This window comes from Polypterus senegalus, chromosome 14 (genome assembly GCF_016835505.1).
Source record: "Polypterus senegalus isolate Bchr_013 chromosome 14, ASM1683550v1, whole genome shotgun sequence".
Taxonomy (NCBI): domain Eukaryota; kingdom Metazoa; phylum Chordata; class Cladistia; order Polypteriformes; family Polypteridae; genus Polypterus; species Polypterus senegalus.
Window position 1 is genome coordinate 97,820,115 of NC_053167.1, and position 20,683 is coordinate 97,840,797.

At 40.4% G+C, this 20,683-nt stretch overlaps 2 protein-coding genes across 3 annotated transcripts in view; both read left to right on the forward strand.

Moving 5' to 3' along the window:
• The first annotated feature begins 2,383 nt into the window (after positions 1-2,383).
• On the forward strand, positions 2,384-5,259 carry LOC120514910 (E-selectin-like). The gene is made up of 5 exons (XM_039735546.1): positions 2,384-2,475; positions 2,839-2,961; positions 4,005-4,026; positions 4,136-4,215; positions 4,566-5,259. The coding sequence occupies exons 1-4, from the start codon at positions 2,409-2,411 to the stop codon at positions 4,209-4,211; spliced, it is 288 nt and encodes a 95-aa protein (XP_039591480.1). The 5' UTR covers positions 2,384-2,408; the 3' UTR covers positions 4,212-4,215; positions 4,566-5,259.
• Positions 5,260-14,995: 9,736 nt separating this feature from the next.
• Positions 14,996-20,683, forward strand: part of LOC120515096 (E-selectin-like) — a 42,253-nt gene continuing 36,565 nt past the window's right edge. For both annotated transcript variants that reach the window (XM_039735820.1, XM_039735821.1), the window contains exon 1: positions 14,996-15,521. In XM_039735820.1, the coding sequence (XP_039591754.1) occupies positions 15,068-15,521 (454 nt within the window). In that variant the 5' untranslated portion in view covers positions 14,996-15,067. The remainder of the gene's footprint in view (positions 15,522-20,683) is intronic.

Sequence of the window (20,683 nt, forward strand, 5' to 3'; positions counted from 1 at the left end):
ATAGAAACATAGTTTGTGTTTTTCATCCGTTGGTCAGTGGATTTGCTGAATCTGGAGAAAAAGAACATCTATAGATTTAAATTAAACTTTTATGCTTATAATACTTTTCAAAGAACACATTTCCAAGAGAGCTAATGCCTCTTCAGGAAACAAATGTGTTTTACATATTGATGAACTATCAATATGCTGTATGTTCAATAAATCAGTCTGTCACATTTGTACTTTTCCTATTTTTGCAGCTATTAAATGTGGAAGTCTACAAACTATTGACAACGGGTTCATCAATTGCTCAAATCCAGATGAGCATCTTCTTTATAACTTAACCTGTCAATTTTCTTGTGGAGAAGGATTTGTGTTAGAAGGAGCATCACATCTTCAGTGCACAGCCTCTGGCCAGTGGTCTGCAAACATACCACAGTGTAAAGGTAAATATAATTAGGGAATAAATATAGATTTTAAGGAATTTACTGTTTCTTTATAGAATACCTTTCTTTAAGAAAACTAATGATTTTATTAGATGTTTTCTAAGCCCTATATATCAAAGAGAGGTTGGCTTAAAAATATATATTCTAGGACCATACATCATGCAATGTGTTTTACATATTGATGAACTATCAATATGCTGTATGTTCAATAAGTCAGTCTGTCACATTTGTACTTTTTCCTATTTTTGCAGCTATTAAATGTGGAAGTCTACAAACTATTGACAACGGGTTCATCAATTGCTCAAATCCAGATGAAGAGCTTGTTTATAACTCAACCTGTCAATTTTCTTGTGAAGAAGGATTTGTGTTAGAAGGAGCGTCACATCTTCAGTGCACAGCCTCTGGGCAGTGGTCTGGAGAGACACCAGCCTGCAAAGGTGAATTGCTTACACCATCCTTTTAAATTGTTGTGCTTTGTCAGTAAGTAACAGCTGCAGACTGTCAAATGGATGAAATCCAGTTACAAGAGAGAAAATGTAATAGGCTACATTAATAAACAGACACTCTAAAAACTCTGTCAGACATTAATTTGTAATGGAGTGATTTGCCTTTGCGGATTACGATTATTACATTTTTTTCTCTTTCTCTTTATCCTTATTTACTAATAGGATTAGTTGGTTGTTTTGTTAATTTTCCGGCATAACATTATACTTTACTTGAGACCTTTGTAACATTTCACTTCTCACATTCATACAAAAATCTGTTTGTAGTTTTTCCCCATTCAATATCCAAGCTTTTATTGAATTTGGTTATTAAATCATTCTGTCATTCTGTACAGATGTCAGATGTAAAGGGCCAAATCCTGCTCCATACCGGATTGTCAACTGTACTGAACCCACAGATGCTCTCATGTTTAACTCTTCATGCAAGTTTAGCTGCGAAAAAGGCTTTGTGTTGAGCGGAAGAGAACATCTTCAGTGTACAGCGTCTGGATTGTGGTCTGCAGAAGAGCCTCATTGCAAAGGTAAAAACGACACGAAAAAACAGGAATATTATTTAACAGAAATGTTTTAACAAAGCATACAGTAGTCAATTACAGAGTACTTCTGTATATATACTTACATACTCAGAAATGTGCTGGGTGGTCATCTACTGAGAACGGTTCCCACAACAATGACCAGCAGAGGCAGCTGCATTTTTATAGGCCAGTCACTAGTAAATGGATCCCACCTTGGCCATCTTGGATTTTGCTCTCCATGACGAAGAGAAAGCACGCAGCCTGGTGTCCTAAGTGTGTTCAGTGAAGCAGTATTTCCCCTGGGATTTTGTAGTCACTTGATTTGCCCCTGCAGGAATTCTAAAGACTTCCTTGAAAATAGCTCTAGGTTGGGGTTTAAATGCTCTTCCTGCAAGAGCCCCATTAAAGGTTGAGGCATGAAGTGAGCTGGAGTAAACATTTCTGTCACAAAAAAAGTAAAGTATGTAAGTTGCATAAGTCACAAAAGATTAATTAAGCAAATGTCATGGTGTTGTAAAAGTGCAGCATAAAAGGTTTCACCCAAGTGTGACATGGTAGCGTAGTGGTGAAGACTATTTCTTTACGCCCAAGGACGAGGCTTTATTGCTAACCTGGAGACTATCAATGTGCATTCTGCATGTTGTAACAATGTAGATTTTCCAGGTATTCCAGTTTTTGCATTTCAGTTTTCTCTTTATATCAATAAATAATAATCTGTTTGTCCTAAAGCACCTTGAACAGAATTGTCAATAACTGAGTTCATGACTTCTTCTTGGTACTCTTTGATTATCCTGTCCACTACTTGTTTCTGCAAGTCAATTTAATTGCTTCATATTCTTCTTAACAGCTTTATTGTGTGAGGCACCAACTGAAAGAGAGAATGTGATAATGAACTGTTCTCCTGCTGCTGGTAACTTCAGCTATAATACCAGATGCGAGTTTTCTTGTAAAACAATTTTACATTGATGGGCAATGAGATGATACTCTGTACTGCTTCTGGTCAATGGACAGGACAAGTACCCACTTGTGAAGGTGAGTTGGCATCGACTCTGCCATTGTTCTAGGAAGCGTACACACTAAATCCTTTCCATTCAGTGTATTCAATATAGAGAAAAGCCAAGCAAAATGACACCTTTTATTGGCTAACTAAACAGATTACAATATGCAAGCTTTCGAGGCAAGTCAGGCCTCTTCTTCGGGCTTTTCTCTACATTCATAATGGCTAACACGGTACAACACCCTAGTACTACAGTTAATTCAATATAAATGCATTTTGCATATTCCTACTTTTCAATTCATCATGCATGCCTATGAAAACAATGCAAAGGTAGATGTGTAAATCAAATACTCATCTGCACAGTGTTTTGCTTTAATACCAATCTTTTTCTTATGCAGACCTTCATTTACCACCTGCTTCGATCCAGGACACTGCTACTGTTTGTCTGGCTGTAGTTCCAGCCATTCTGTCTTCAGGACTGATGTTTGCAGCATGGCTCATGAAGCGCCTTCGTCAGAAAGGTAATTATCTTTAGTCTTATTGTTAAATCATATTTTTGCAATGATGAGTACATTTAATTCAGTACTGAAATGAACTCAAGATTAACTTTAATCTTTTCAACAACACATTATTTGAGTGTTAAAATCTTTCTATAAACAATACATGCCACAGTTTCTTCTAAAAATTAATGACCATATTCTAAACCCGTTTAACCCTGAGCAGGGTTGCGGGGAGCTGGAGGATATCCCAGTAAGTGTAGGACACAAACCAGGATCAATCTCTGGACAGGGCAATCGGTCCATCACAGGGGAACGCATCCTCACACATGCACATTCACTCTTGGGACAACTTAATGCTGCCAATCCACCTAATCTGCATGTCTTTGGACTGTGGGAGGAAACCCACACAGACACAGGCTGAACATGCAAGCTCCACTCAAGGAGGACCTGTAATGCAAACCCTAGTCTACCACTGCACCACCGTGTCGGCCGTACATTAGTGACTTCATAGAATTTGCAAAGAGGAAGAAATCGTGCATGGTTATTACGATAATCCACGTCGCACCGCACTGATCTGATTAGCACTGCTTCCTCAAAGATCCTCAGTTTGAATTCTAGCCTGCTACTCTCTGTGTGGAGTTTGCATGTTACCCCCCATGCCTGGGTGAATATTCTCTGGCCTCACTTGTCTCCCTTTCACAAGTCAAAGACACACAAGTTAGGTTAATCTGCCCTGTATAAATTGGTGGTGAGAGTGCTTTGTCATAGCCTCATCCTGCAGGCAGTTTTAATAATGGAAGTGCAGATAGATAGATAGATTATCATATTCCAAAACCTTATTACTGCATGTAATTATTTAGCCTCCATTATAGAGTTAGCTGTTATTAAAGTATTAGAGTTTTGTTTATCTTGAAATTGAATGAATTAATACAATTTAGACTTTATTTAGAATTTATGCTTTATACCTATAAATTTAGATTGAAGCCTTTGTAATAAATACAGTAGTTCTATAAACTGTAGATTAAAAGTTTACTAATTCATTTTTTAAATATTGTTTTTTGCAGCGAAGACGTTCGACTTAGAAAGGTATGTTGATTTTCTATCTATCTATCTATCTAGAATATTACAGTTGTTCATTTTATTTTTTAAAACTCGACAAACTAAAAATGTGTCTTCTGTGTTTACTTTTTTCCAGTAACTTTACAAATAAGGCTGGTGCAGGCACATACAAAACTTCACCTTTAACATCCCCTTTGCTCAGCCACATTTAAGGAGGTAAGGGGTCTTTGCATTTTCTTTATCGCATTTCTTAAAGATTAAACCCATAATTGTTTAGAAATGTGTTCAAAATGTGCATTTACATTTTGCCTTGTTTGATTAACTAAAAAAATATGGAATTAAAGGACACATTTTTAACATATGCAAAGTATTTTCAATAATTTCTGTTAAGACTGGTGTGCCAATGTTATCGCTTAAATTTATATATATGTATATATATATATATATATATATATATATATATATATATATATATATATATATATATATATATATATATATATATACACACACAAAACCATAAACATTTTAAAATCTTACATATTTGTGTCATTTTTATGTTACAGTGGTCTTTCTCCAAAAAAAGAATGTTACAAAAATAATGGGGATTGACAGGTGTATTGCTACCTCCCTAAAAGAATATTAAAGAGGAACATGCAGCATTTAAAATTATTGAACGGAGAAATATGAAACTAATGCTGAACTACAAAACAATACTTTGAGCCTGCTCAAGTTAAATACTAAGGACTTTGATTTCGAGTACTGTCAACATGGAAGACTGACCTGCTACATGTGAAAATGCAAGATGCTTATTTTTGGCAGATGTCACTTAGTAGGTAAAGCCTTAAATTTAGTGCGTTGGCATCTGGTTGTGATGGCACTGATCATTTCCTTATTTTGTGTGTGCTAGTAGCTGCTGGACAGTGTTCTTTCTTAATTTTGTCAATGAAACAATTTTTCCTTTGAGAATATAACTCTTGTAGCAGCCAAATGATGCTCATGGCATGAACTGTAGAGTAATATTTATTGTAAAGATTTTTCTAATCATAAGCAATGGAGTGATGTCTCCAATGAAACAAAAAGTGCAAGTAGATTCTTGCATTTTCTTTCCCACTATATGATGACATGACTTTTAGTGCCTGTGCACCAGGTTTTAATGGTACTGTACTAAAAAGGTGTTTTATACTTTAACATACTGTATATATTGAGGATTTGTATGAATTTTGTATTTATTTATTTATTTAAATTTCATTTTGTGTATACAACAGAGTACAATAAAAAATTAATTATTACGTCCAGTTTGCTTTTGTGTTTTTTGTGACGTATTGCAATGCTTCACACAGAAGCACCTGTTATTCACTGCTATAATTCAATTTAAATCAATGTATTATATTTGCACTTCAATGAAAAATATTTCCTTATGGTTACTCGTTTTAATTGACATAATTGTTCAAATAGAAAGTCTTTTTTCATTCAATTATTCTGCATTCAGAAAAAACACATCAGTGTAAATATTGCATTTGTAGGAAATTTGGAAATATATTTTTCCATAGTTTTAATTCTTAACTCTCTTTTGTCATGTTTCTATGAATTCACATTTTTTTTCTGTAGTGCTTACTTCCCCAATTCTGTCCAATTAATGACAATGATGAGCAGTGTAGACACACAGGTAGATAACACTGAACACTGAAAGGTTTGCCACTACTTCAATGTCTTAGCCACTAGTGTACTCAACAGTAACTAATGGTTTAAATAACTGAAATATCCAAAAAAAGCAGAAAGAAAATTATAATGATAATGATGATGGATATTTTAAAAACCACAACACAAAATATACAAATTTATCCCAAGGTAACACATATAAATGATATATTTCAGTTCTATTCAATTTCTGAATTGATATGAAAACAAAGAAGCTGAGAATTAACAGCTTCCTTAACTAAAGTCCAGATAAAACTGCAAATGCCAATATTTTGGGCTAAGTGTACAATGGAACTGCCAGAGGTTAAAAAAAAGAAGTTTAGGTTACCAAAAACTGAAAAATGAGACGATTTCTGGAGTTATGCAAAAAAGCATTTTCAGAAAAAAAGTAATGGGTCAACAACTCACAACTTTTTTGTAGAAAAGAAAGTTAATTAAGCTTTGAAAATGGATGCAAACAATTCCTATAGGTGTCCCAACTTCTGATGATTACTTGCAAATATATATATATATATATATATATATATATATATATATATATATATATATATATATATATATATATATATATATATTAACCACAAGGAGGTTCCAGAAAGCCCCAAATCACAGAAACAGCAATACAGTAGACAATAGTATGAATAAAATAAAGGACTTTTATTCCTTCCACAGATGCCACAGATCTTTTTCCAACAATCGACCACAAATAAAATCACAATAAATCAATGAATCTTCCTCCTTTTGTCCTCCAGTTGAGTGTTGCCCCCAGTCCAGGACCAGTACAGTCGTCCCCCGGCAGCTCCCTCTGGTGGTCCACAAAGACCCCAAAACGTCTGCATTTCAAGACTCCAACTTCCATGCCACGCTGCAGGTATCCTGATCAGGTTTAGGGCGGAGGGACACTGCCACCTGTCGTGTGGTGGAATGATCTGTTCCCTGTGAGCTCATTCGGCTATTCTTTCCATTATGGTCTCCTGACTGGGCATGAATCCTTTCTTTATCCCAGCCAGTTTTCCTGTCTTTCCTCTCTGGCACTTAGAATATATATATATATATATTAGGGGACAACATCAGGGCTTAGCTGACTGAAATTTCACTCCAAACCAGACAGTGTTAATTAATACCTTTACTCTTCCTCTGGCCACCATTGCTTCCAGTTTCCAGCCACATGAACCTGCCTCTTCTGCTTCCCAGCTGCTTTGCATTTTGAATTAAGATCTAGCAATTGTTTGTATGGGACTCACTTTGATGCCCCAAACTTCATGAACTGCTTTTTGTCCTTATTATATATATTATAAGGAATACAGTACTGTATATACAGCAGATAGATAGATAGATAGATAGATAGATAGATAGATAGATAGATAGATAGATAGATAGATAGATAGATAGATAGATAGATAGATAGAGAGTGTATATGTACTTTATATATACTGTGGAAGACTGCCGGCTTCCGAGGCCGGTCCGCACCCCCAGGCCGACAGGAGGAGCTCTCCCGACAGCGGGATCGTGCCCCGAGGTCCAGTAGGGCCTTATGGACTCTGTGGTGTTTATACACAGCCCTGCTGGATACCTTGGGCGCCACCAGGAGTTGCTGTGGGGGGACTTATGGGCTCTGTTGTGCCTTATGACCCGGGAGTACGTCACGGTCACGTGACAGGAAGGTATGGCGTGCTCCCGGGTTGAAGTATTAGACTGATTGCCCTGACCCGGAAGGAATAACAGACTGCTGGGACAGGAACACCTCCGGGTCGGGGCCTATAAAAGGACGGTGCCTCAGTCCAGACACTGAGCTGTGCTGGGTGGGAGAGGAGCAAAGTGTCTGGGCGAGGAGGAGAGGTTATTGTGTTTATTATTAGTGGATAGTGATTTGTGAGTAGTGTGGAAGGTGCTTGGTGCACTGTGGAAAATAATAAAAGATTCTTGGACTATTACCTGGTCTCCGGAGTGGTACCTGAGGGTTCGAGGGTGCACTACTGCCCCTACTGCCACACTGGCGTGAGTCGGCAGGATTCTCTGGCCGCCTGTTGGCAGAGGACCTGCATAAAAAACAAATTTCGTGTGGGCAGACAACCCTCGGTCGATTCCCCATTTTTACACGGAGGTGCACAACACCACCCGCTGTCAAGGAAGCGGCAACAGTGCGTGCTATCCCGCCTACAGGGCCATGGGAAAGAAAACGGGAAAAAAGAAGGTCAGTCCCAGCCGCCTGCAGGGCATGACGGACGCCGCGATGTCCTGGACCCTCCTGACCGGAGCGAGGAAGACAAAGCGCTGATACGGGCCAAACAAGCCCGGGCCGCTGGCGACCCGGACACGGACAAATCCGAGCGCAGCGTACTCTTAGACGGTCCGGGGTGCCGATTCGCTACGGAGGCGGCTGCAGGTAAACCGCCCGACGCCCCGCCTTTGTTGTTTTCCTGTTTTGCAGACGCCCGGGAGGATTGCAGCGGCGTCTTGATGACGGCCTCATGCCTCGGCAAAATGGCGCGCTCCCAGAAGGCAAGTCGCGTGAAAGGCGGTTAGAGACAGCCGCGTTGGTGACAACAGACTGGTCACCCGGGGATGTCGGACGGTGGAGGAAACCCGAGTCCGCCGACGAGGCCGGTCGCCCCTAACGGGTCCGAGCCTCCTCGAAGGGAGGGAAGGCGGGCGCCGCCGAAAGAAAAGCCACCGACAAAGAGGGACGGGTTGTGGCTGACGCAGTCTGCCGCGTAAAGGAGAAGGCAGATCGCAGCCGCTTGTAGTAGCCAGCCGTCCCTCTGAGGACTCCAACTCCCAGGAGCCTTTGCGCGACCCAGTGGAACACGTGCCTGGAGGCGACGTGCTCATTGGTTCCCGGCCGGAAGGTAAGCTCAACGCGGAAGCGAAAATGCAGCCGGCCGTAGTAACTAACTGTTTGGACTTACGGGGTCTCGAGAAATACCTCGAGCCCCTGCACCGTTTCTTGCAGGGTGTCGAAGAGCTAAAGGAACGAGTGGAGGAACTAGGAGCGACGGCTGCAGCACCTGTAAAGGCGCTGAAGGATTTCGTGCAGCCTGCGCCAGAAGCTCGGAGATGATCGATGCGGGAGTACAGGTGAGTCCCTCCCGTCGTAGAGAATAAGGGGACACAGTGCGATCGGGCACCGCGGAGAATGAGTAGCGCATGCCAAAGCACTGTGTGCCCGACAAGAGACTGGGGCACGATGACCGAATGGTCGGGGACTGGAGCAAACAGCCCGGGGCATGCGCGCGTGGCTTTCGGGCAGTACGGCTCACCAGGACCCGACCGGTCTTAAGTGCGCGGGTAGCGCCGGTGGTAGGAGTGCCGGGGATGCGCTCGTGCCGGTGCAGCTGAATAGTGTTGTTCATCGGTGCGGGACGGTGCAAATGACGCCACTCCCAGTAAGCGGAAGGTAGCGGGTGTGCAGACAGCACAGAGGCTCTCCTCTTCCCATGGAGGGCCTCAGGCTGAGCGCAAGCCCACATTAAGCGGAGATCCCAAAAGGAATGGGGGTCTCCCAACAGGATGGAAGGAAGGTTTGAGGGCGCCAGGCGCCATGATGACTTCCCTGGCAGGTGAAGGGGCGGAGACGACGCTGACGGAGTTCCCGAGGTGTTTTTGGTCCCGCAGAGGGAAGCAACCAGGAGGGCTTCGTCGGTGCTATAATTGCCGGCAACCGGGCCACGAGAGGCGCCATTGTCCCCGGGGAGACAGGAAGTACACCGTCCCTCCAAGGTTCGCTCGAGGACAGGGACAACGCATTCAAGGCCCGATGACGCGCCCTCCTGGAGGAGGACGCCCCTCGGGCCGGACGCTCCGCCCCAGAAGTCGTCACTAGGGGGGGGAACTGTGGAAGACTGCCGGCTTCCGAGGCCGGTCCGCACCCCCAGGCCGACAGGAGGAGCTCTCCCGACAGCGGGATCGTGCCCCGAGGTCCAGCAGGGCCTTATGGACTCTGTGGTGTTTATACACAGCCCTGCTGGATACCTTGGGCGCCACCAGGAGTCGCTGTGGGGGACTTATGGGCTCTGTTGTGCCTTATGACCCGGAGTACGCCACGGTCACGCGTGACAGGAAGGTATGGCGTGCTCCGGGTTGAAGTATTAGACTGATTGCCCTGACCCGGAAGGAATAACAGACTGCTGGGACAGGAACACCTCCGGGTCGGGGCCTATAAAAGGACGGTGCCTCAGTCCAGACACTGAGCTGTGCTGGGTGGGAGAGGAGCAAAGTGTCTGGGCGAGGAGGAGAGGTTATTGTGTTTATTATTAGTGGATAGTGATTTGTGAGTAGTGTGGAAGGTGCTTGGTGCACTGTGGAAAATAATAAAAAGATTCTTGGACTATTACCTGGTCTCCGGAGTGGTACCTGAGGGTTCGAGGGTGCACTACTGCCCCCTACTGCCACAATACATTCAATAATCCATTATGACAAAGTGAAAACACGTTTTGATCTTTAATTAATTTTAAAACTTTTTGGAAGCTATGTTTTCATTTCGTCATTATAGTTTAATTAGTGTAGAGTGAGGGGCAAAGTGACAAATTTATCCATTAGAAATTACATCTACAACACAATAAAGTGTAAAAACAGTGAAGGATCTAAATACTTTCTGAATCCACTGTAAATATATATTGTACACAGTATATAAGAAAACTAACATTTACTTACTAAATCATTGGTGCGTTTTAACTAACATTGCATTCCAAAGCTGTAACGATAAACAGAAATTAACTATAAGCCATTTATAAGCCTATCTTTGAAGGGCGCACTATGAAACAAACCTGACAAGTTCCTTCAGCCTGGGGATGGTATTGGTGAGGAGCCACCATTTGAGTTTGCATTTTGTCTTTTAAAAGAGCAGTTTCAGAACCAGCTGCAAGGGAGTCTACAAATTTGGTTAGCCTTTAAAACCACACAAATTCCTACCAGCGCAGCAATAGCAGGGCGTCTTTCTAAGGACAGTGAACCACCTAAAAGAGTGATGTTAAGGGCGAGAATCTGCTGGGTTCGTGCCGGCAGTTACAGGTGGGCATTGTCATGAAAAGGCACTACAATATCAATAAACATGTATTTATTGTTTAACTGCTTTTTTGTTTTCACGCACAGGCTCACCAGAAAGGTTTTCTATTTATGTGAATGAAATAAAACTTAGTTATGAACTTGTGGTTTATGTATCTAAATATCAAACAATTCCCATTGTTTTGTAAGATTTCTGTCAGACAAAAAATAAACAAGCACTTTATGATAACGGAACATCATCTGTTGAGTAAGCTGCACAGTATTTGACGTACTTCACTTCTATTAGGGAGGGCTGACATTAACTTACTATTTGGGTCACCAGTCTATCCACTGTGCTCACTCTTTTCTGCCCTTGTTAAGTGCTTGTATTTTTTTTCCTATCTAAAGGTTGTTCTGGTATTAGGTGTGATTGTTGGCTGGTAAGCAAACTGGTGTCAGGCCCAACATCAAGGGGTCATTTAACCAGGCAAAACCCCTCCCCCCCAACCCCCACCAAATATCATACAAAGCCCTCCAACCAGTGCTGTCAGGCCTGGAGTTAGATGATGAAGCAATTGTCTTAGTCATTATTATGAAACTTTGTTTTTAACCATTACAAAATAGCAAAATAAAAAAGTTGGTTGCGAACCATAAGAACTACATAAACATCAGATCCATCCATCCATTATCCAACCTGCTATATCCTATCTACAGGGTCACGGGGGTCTGTCAGAGCCAATCCCAGCCAACACAGGGTGCAAGGCAGGAAACAAACCCCGGGCAGGGCACTAGCCCACCACAGGGTGTGCGCACGCGCACACACACACACACACCCACCCCAAGCACACACTACGGACAATTTAGGATTGCCAATGCAGCTAACCTGCACGTCTTTGGACTGTGGGAGGAAACCGGAGTACTGGGAGGAAACCCACGTAGACACGGGGAGAACATGCAAACTCCATGCAGGGAGGACCCAGGAAGTGAACCCAGGTCTCCTAACGGCTACCCACTGCGCCACCATAAACCCCATAAAGCCTCATAAACAAAGTCCTTTTTTCAATTCTACCTTTTGAAATATTGAGAAATACTGGAGCAGTGCTACAGAAAAGTCACAATGGTAAACATGCAATAACAACAAATGAGAAGAGTATAATCAATATGATGGTGAACAACAATGGATGGGAATTGCACAGTTTTCGACCGGTTAATGCCCATGCACATCACATTGTATTGTAACAACCCAGAAGGACACAGTCCTCAAGTCACCATGTCTGTTAAGTCTCTTAAGTTCACATCACACATATTTAGATTAAAGGGCTACTGCCTTTTAGTTTGCAGGACAATTTGAATCAGCCAAGATATTTAGAGAAGTGTGCAGGAAGAAGAGACAGACAACTTTCATTTCACATTCACTGTCACGTGTGCTGCAGATCAAACTGAGACCTGCAGCACAGCTTCTCTACTTGCAGTGCAAACCTGCTGTTCAATATTGGGACTCCAAAGTATTAGATGTTAGGGATGTGCAGAAAAGGAGGAAATATAGAGGACATGCTCGCATTTCATATCACCTAATACAGTGATTTTTAACCTTTTTTCCTCCAAGGCCCATCACTGTACCACAAGAATATACAAGAACTCTCCCTACATAGGCCATAATATTTACCCTCTTGCAATGATGCTGCAGTCTTAACAAATATGTTTGTATTTGAACTTAAACTTATTAACAAACACACATTTGCTGCTAGTGCTATTACACTGCTTATCTGTTACTAAATCATAATACAAAATGAATAGGCCATTCAAGAATTCAGTACCAGAGCAGTTCCATCAGTAATAGCCACATTTAATATAAGTGGAAATATAAATGTGTTTTCTCTCCAAATACAACAATCGACTGTTCATAAAAGTCTTCATGTAGGGCTGAGACTTGCAGTCAGGTAAGCCAGAGAAAGGTGGCCAATCCTGATGTCTGTGCAGCATTAAAAAGTGAGCACAACAGCAGTAGTGGTATGGGTGAAGTCGAGCGACCATTTCTTTAATGAGGCTGTCAATTCTTTGCCATCTTGCTTAAATGTTAGACTTCTCTGTGCCAGTGGGACATGTCATCCTGTTCCACTTTTTATTTTTGGGTCATTTTAACTACAGTTTAGTGGCTGCAGTGCACTATGCTGTCCAAGTAGCTGTGCACATGTGGGGAATTCATCTGATCTCTATCTGGAGATGATGTGGACAATAGACACGTTTTAATGCCAGTATAAATGTAATAGAGCTACAACATATGGGTGCAATGTGTAGTAAAAACACACTTTGAAGGCAGTAGGTTGATTTTTAGTGGTTTAAGCATTTTCATGCTATTTGAAGGCATCATGTAGCCCCACTGGCAATTTTCCATGGGCCCCTAGTGGGCCAAGGCTCCCTTGTTTGAAAACCACTGGCCTACTATACATATGTCTGGATGTAAGAGAAATCCAGAGTACCGCATGAGAACATACAGTGAGATAAGAGCAACATGCCAACTCCATACAGCAGCTGTGGTGCAAACTAAACCCAGGCCTCACGACCAAACTACTGTAAAAAAAAAAGCCAATATGATTAAAACTAATGAAGGGATAAGTTATACATTCAAATTCTGTTACAGTATGTGTGCTCTGTGTCTAAGCTCAAAGATTGCTTTTAATCACTGAGTAAACTTGATATTGGCTATGAAGACTCCAGTCTTTAATCTAAATCAAATGAATAGGTGAAACAGTGTGGCTTATTAGTGAAACATGTTTTGATGACAAATACTAAAAATAAAGTGTGAAGATACTGGTGAATAAGACATAACAGTAAGTCACCAGTCATCCCAAAAAATGCTGAATATGTGTTCTGGTGAGTGCTTAACCCTTTCAGAAAAGCAGATTAAAACCATATAGAGTGCTGAATCCCTTCTGACCAAGCATTGACACCTACTCCGTACTTTAATTGCATTATGAATTGGCAGTACATGGCAGACACCATCAATCTCTCTTCATTCTAGCTCTGAAGGAAATGTACAAAACCCTGAGAATGGGAAAGAACAGTTAAAAACAGGAAGCATACAAAACAAACAGAAAATAGTTGAGCCAAGGGCTTGGAAAATGTTCTTGTCTATCAAGCAATTAAGCAATCCTTATTTCATACTTGACATTACCTTTCAAAATGAAGGACACAGTGGTTAGTGAAGCAGCCACGCACTTAACTGTGTTCTATCCCACCCCATCCTGCATGTTGTCGGATACTTCAGTGTCAAAGTCAGATTGCGCCACACATTTGAAGATTGTGCACGTCAAGCTAATCAACATCTATAAACTGGTCCTGCCGGGATGTGTGTGTCTGTGGATGTGTGGATGTGCAGGAACACTCTGTAATACACTCATGTCCGGCCCAGGGTTGGTTTCCTGCCTATTAGCCAACGCTGCCTGGATAGGCTGTAACTATTTGTGTCTCTGTAATGAAGAGAGCCAGTAAAAAAATGTTCAAACCTTTTGAAGCATTTGAAGGTAGACAACAATGCAATTAACAAAGGATTCTTATGTTAACATGACTTTCTTTACATTTTAAATCAAACATCTAATTTGTCTGTTATTGTAAATGTAAAGACACTTTTGATAATCCACTGAGAAAAGCAGCTAATAAGTTAAATAAAGCTTTATTTTGTTCTCAGTAGAGGTTTTAGGAGTCTAAGTAAATTTTAAATTGCTGTATTAATACTAATTATACATTTTTCTTAGGTTTACACTGCAATTTTATTTCCATTTTCAGTAATTGCATTATACTGTATAATAATGTAGCCATTTTCTGATAGCAGGAAATTTGCAATGCAGGAATCAGCCTCATAAGTGGGATACCAGCTCTTATAATAATTCATTATAAGGGATATTGCAATAATACTCCTTGTTTGGACGTGGAAAAACTTGTGAATGACATGGCAATAGTTTGATCAGATTAAAGATAACTGCAGGTTGAAAAAGTCATTGATGGATGGATGGATGGACGAGTGATGAACAAAGCTCCTTTCCTTATATCTCATAGTGTGAATGAATATCACTAAAATAAAACAGATACAATAAAAGTTATATGAAAACAAATTAAAAAAAACAAACTTCATCTCCTAAGCACTCAGATATAATGAGTTGGGGGGCTGCAGCAAAAGTTTCTACTTTTTTTCTTTGCACTTCCCTCAGACTTTATTTGTCACACTTCTTGCTTTTCCTCCTTTCTGCACTGCCCTAGTCAGATGACTTCATGTAGGATTGCCCCTTTCTTGCCAGTTCCTATATAGCCACTTCACAGGGTATTATTCACTTTTCATACTAGCTGGAAGTGCACACCTCACACCAGATTACAGATTGATAGCTGAATGGCTTGCTGTGTCCATCAAACAATGCTCAACGTAAGGCCAGCTTACACAGTCTTCTTGCTTTCTGGACTTGCTCTGCTAGGGTGCTGTGAAGGTTGGAAATATTTCTATTCAGAAGACACAATGGACTATGATCATGCAAGAAAATGGTGCACAGAAAATTACACAGACATGGTGGCCATCCAAAACCAGGAAGAAATTGAATATCTCAACAAAGTGATTCCACGTATGAAGGTTTATTACTGGATTGGCCTCAGGAAGATAGATGGCATCTGGACTTGGGTAGGGACCAAGAAACCCTTAGTGAAAGAGGCAGAAAACTGGGCCTCTAGGGAACCAAATAACCAAAAGTTAGGGGAGGACTGTGTAGAAATCTACATCAAGCGGGACACAGATCAAGGAAAGTGGAATGATGAACTCTGCACCAAAAAAAAGCACGCCCTTTGTTACCGAGGTAAGAAATGGGATGCCTATCTGGGTGGCAAAACAGGGCAGATGTATTTGAATAGGGAAGGATGTGAAAATATTTTTGATGCAAAGATTTCTTTTCTAACCTCTGAATGCTGCGGATGTAATATTCTGTGTTTTACTTTTAGGAATCTGTGCTCTCTTTCAAAAGGGAAGGAAATTCTGAAGTGGATAATACTAGGAAAGTACACTTTCCAAGGACTAGCTAGACATTTTAATATTCAAGGCAGTTCATTTAATACATAATCCCCTTTTTGTTCGGATTGTTTTTCATGTTTAGACTTCATGGCAGGACAGTATAACCAAATTGCCCTGTAATCTTTGCTGTGATCTTCTGTTGCTTTTTCCAGCCATTTGAATATTTTAAAGGACACAGTAAAAATAAACATTTATAATGGTATCTTAAGGTGCAGGAATCAGTACCAGTTTTAAATGCAACACAGCAAGTCCTGTGTGTAGAGGATTAACACTTAATGCTGCTGAGATAAGCACAACCCTTATGAGCCTGAACTAGATTAAATGGGTTCAATAATTACTGTTAAGAATTGACTGGGCATTTAGAGTGAGGCCTTATGAAAACTGTGTTTATAGGCTCAAGGTAAAGATAATTGTTTTCCCTTTCACAACTTCTTTGTCATCTTTCACAATTTAACTGTAACGACTTAATTGCCCTGTGCACCGTCTTGAGAAAGAAGAATTACACAATACTCATTGTTAATTCCACTTTTATAAATGTTCAGCAAGCGGTTGATACTTGCGTTATTGTACTGGCAAGTAAACGTGCACTGTCTTTAAATGGCTCTCTCTCATTAACTGATAGAAGATCATAAATGTGTTTTGTAATTTATTGTTTTTGAGAGGAGCATGCATCATTAGTATAATATACAGTAACATTCTTAAAACCACTAAATTTATTTCAGGCTTGCATGAAGCCAAAATCCATTGGGATTGCTAGATTTGTTATTGAGATGTTTAACAAGTGAATGTCTTCAAGATGCAGAGAAAAATCTTAGTTGCTGTAATGAAAGACTTGCTACAGAAGGAAGGAAGGAGGAAAAAGTTCCATATTTAGCTAATGCTGAAGTTAGATGAGATTTATGATTATTTAATGACTTTGAGAGAAGTATTCCGGTTTGTTAGGCGAAACTCGTGCTTAGCACCTGACTACTGTTTATACATAAGAAAGTTCCACAGTCACACTGTTAGCTGCCAAGGCAAACATAATGTTTGAGTATTGTAGCAAAATCAGTAAGGATTTGGTGTATTTACAAGAATTTTATTGGGTTGCACTGTCAGCTTCTCCTCCTCTCCTTCTACTCTGAGCCCCTGTGGAGAAGGTGAGAGAAGCTAGCAAGTACAGTATATCACAGGGCCTGTTTAATTACACATGCTCAATCGAGAATCACCATTTGATTTAAAATGGGTGCATATATTTGGGATATTGGAGGAAAACAGGAATACTCTGAAAAAAATACATAAAGATTATGGTGAAAATGTGAGTATTTCACACTGACTTGAAACAAGCATATGTTTCAAAGCAGGGATTTGGGATCCATGAAGTAAAAGTAGCGACAAGTGCACTATCATGCTGCCTACTACAGTCGCATGTTAATTATTTGAATGTGTCTTTTCTGGATTGTTGCATTTCTAAGCATCCTTTCCATGTCCAGTTTCCCTTGACAATCATTAGGCCTTGTTGAAATCTGCATGATTTAATTGCAAATGCAAATTCGCATAAGAATTTCAAATCATTCAGAATTGCAAATTCATTTTAACCCTGAATGCTTGTACTCTTCAGCCTGTAGCTGTGTAAAAATAAAAAAATATATCTTTAAACTATGACATTTGCCACTTTAAAAAAAAAACTAATTCAGGAAAACAAATTCAGGACAATGCTGGCTGAAAGAGCATAAAGGAACAGCAAACAATTGCTGCCTTTAAATATTAAATCAAAACACCTATTCACATTTACAATTCAAAACAAAAGTGCAGTTTTAGATTCTTCATCTGCATCTGAAGGTGTATGGATGTGATTCTCGGTGTAATATCATACACTGTGTCTTAGTTGGTTTCATAATGATGCAATTGTGCAATTAAGTTCAGTGGTGACTTTAAGTTCAGGATGAGGTCTACATGTAAATATGTTGCAACCCTCACAAAACTTGTTCTTACATACAGGACATATTAACACAATGACATTTTTTATAGAATTTCAAATTGCTTCATTCTTCTTTTGCCAGAAGTAGGAAAATGCAGCCAAATCAGATAAATGATGACTCGCATGCATAATTCATATCACCAAGCTATTATTATAATGTGTGTTGACATGATGAATGTATTAAAGGTCATATGTGATGAATATGATGCACTGACTGTATTTCAGTTCCATCGTAAAAGGGCCAAAGCTGCATATTTGGACTGAAGAATTTTTTTTTGTCAGTTTAGTCTACCTCTTGTCACTTTGTAGAAAATCAGCTGACAGGTCAGGAAAATCACACCCAGTCTTTACTTTGTCATGTCTCCTTTGCTGGGAGTCTTAAACCACCTGACGAAGTGCTACATGAGGATTTTGTATGTTGTGGGTCAGTCAGTCAGTCAGTCAGTCATTCTCCAACCCGCTATATCCTAATACAGGGCGGTCTGCTGGAGCCAATCCCAGCCAGCACAGGACGCAAGGCAGGAACAAACCGCGGGTAGGGCACCAGCCCACCGCAGGGCACACACACACACCCATGTTGTGGGTGCATATACATATAACATAACATGTTGTTACCAACATAAAAACGCAATTTTCAGCAGTATCTGTTTTCCTAAAGAAATCGGAGCACTTTAATGCACTCATATTGCATGGAGAGCACCTAGTAAGAATGAAGCTGCTTTTGTTAACCGTAAGCAGTTACATTCTATTAGCATGCAAGTCATCAGTGATGACAAGATAGGACTGATAATTGTCAGCACTGCTTCATCTGCATATCGAAAACAGAGTACGTGGGATGTGTTTTCTTACTCGTCCTGTTACACGCACACTCTGTCAGTGACTAGTGAGATCAGATCTTTTTTTATATCAGGCGTGGTGTGGCTGGATATCATGGCATTTACAGCAGCAGTAACATGTTGCCAGTTAACATATTTGTGCTTGTTGCTGACCAAATCAAATAAATGATGACTCATTTGACTCAGAAGTTCTTTGCGTGCCTCTAATTTTGAGAAGAAAACTTGTTCTTGTCTCACACTACTGGATGCGTCATGAGTGAGGCTGCTCTACCAGTCAATATAGGTCTGTAACATTGTAATTGCATATGTATGAGGTTGATTAGCATGATTCATATATGTTTTTTTGTGGGTGGAACCGGGTGGGGTTTGAGGTGCCTTCACGAATGCACATTTACAAGATGATTGTGGTTTATAAAGGGGAAATTGTGTAGCTGTTCTGAAAAGATTATGTCTAGTAAGGCTGAAATCCTTGTGACAGATTAAATAAATTAGCCAGATTCTGGTAAAACAAAAACACTGAACAGAGAGAGAGTAATCAGTCCGAGCAGTTCTGTTTTCTTGTCATTGGTTTCTTGTGTCATTTAGCAGTTCTATATCTTCTCTCACTGTCATTCCTCTCAAAGCTGCAGATCCAATACAAGACATTCATTTTAGAGATGATTGCTTTTTCAAGTGGCTGTCTGGACTTCTAGGATCATGACTTGATTTGATTTGAAAGTGTTGCAGAATAAAATGAATTTATCTGACCTGGAGCTACTTTAAGTAGGATTAGCTAGACAGATATACAGTATATTTGAAGTTACCAACCTAAAACTAAAAAGAAAAAACACATTATATATGTTAACTACCAAAATACCCGCGCTTCGCAGCGGTGAAGTACTGCCTTAAAATTTTTATTAAGAAGAAAATTAAATCTTTTTAAACGGAGGTAAAATATACCAATAATTATTTGTTAAGGATCTCTTTGTATACCACATTGTCAGTTCGGCCCTCCGGTTGTAATATGACCAAGCTGTGCGCTGAGCTTACTCTTGAGCATGCAACGTACAGTTGGCCATGTGAACAGTAATCTTGTCTCAAATCTCACAGCTTGAATTGCTGCTGTCATAATCGGTTTGAGTTTCATGGTTTGTTTCAATTACGACAGTATTTGCAGGACTTGTTTTGAAGTCACATTTGGCATCTGTCAAGCGTTGTAAGCATACAACCGGTTTCATCGATAATTTCACTTCCAGCTTTTGAGAGTTTAAACATTCATAAACATCAAAGTGTCCACTACTGAAATCGTCACCTGTGAATCTAAGATGTTTAAGAGGCACTGGCAGTTGTCCAAAGGTGTAAAATATTTGGCCATTTCGGTACACTTGAAAGCGACAACCGAACAATTCAGCGGCAGCCATCAACTCATGCAGAACCATAGGTGAAGGGCTTAAGCATTTCACTCTTATAGTGCTCCTGTGTAGTATAATTATCTCCTGTACCGTCATCAGTCCACACCTTGAACCTGTCCCAGTCATTCAATACATAAGACACAATGTTCCTCCGGATATCAAGAGTGAGCCTGATATGGCCGTGCAATATGTAACAAAGAGAATGGAAAAGGTAGGTGCCATCTCTGGGAATGGAAATCACTCGGTAAGTGACAGTTCTTTGATCGATGGTGATCACCTCGATAGACATGTTAATGGGGGACGTGGAACGATAAAGGAAATGGGTACCTGGACAATGTAAAGTAAGTCTAAAATACCTAAATAATAACTATAATCGTAATAAATGAGCAATAAAACAGCGGAGAAGCCGTGGATTAAATAAAAAGGCTGTTGTTATCAGTAGGGAGACATGAATCCTTTTCATGAATTTCGGTTAGCACAGGGAAGCCACCTACCAAATTTCATGAAGATGGGGCCATAAATAAGAAAGTTCAACATGGCGGATGTTGTCGACCGTTATTACAGTTACATGTAGAATTTCGAAATGAAACCTGCTTAACTTTTGTAAGTAAGCTGTAAGGAATGAGCCTGCCAAATTTCAGCCTTCTACCTACACGGGAAGTTGGAGAATTAGTGATGAGTCAGTGAGTAGTGAGTGAGTGAGTGAGTCAGTGAGGGCTTTGCCTTTTATTAGTATAGATATACACACCGCACAAAAGACAAA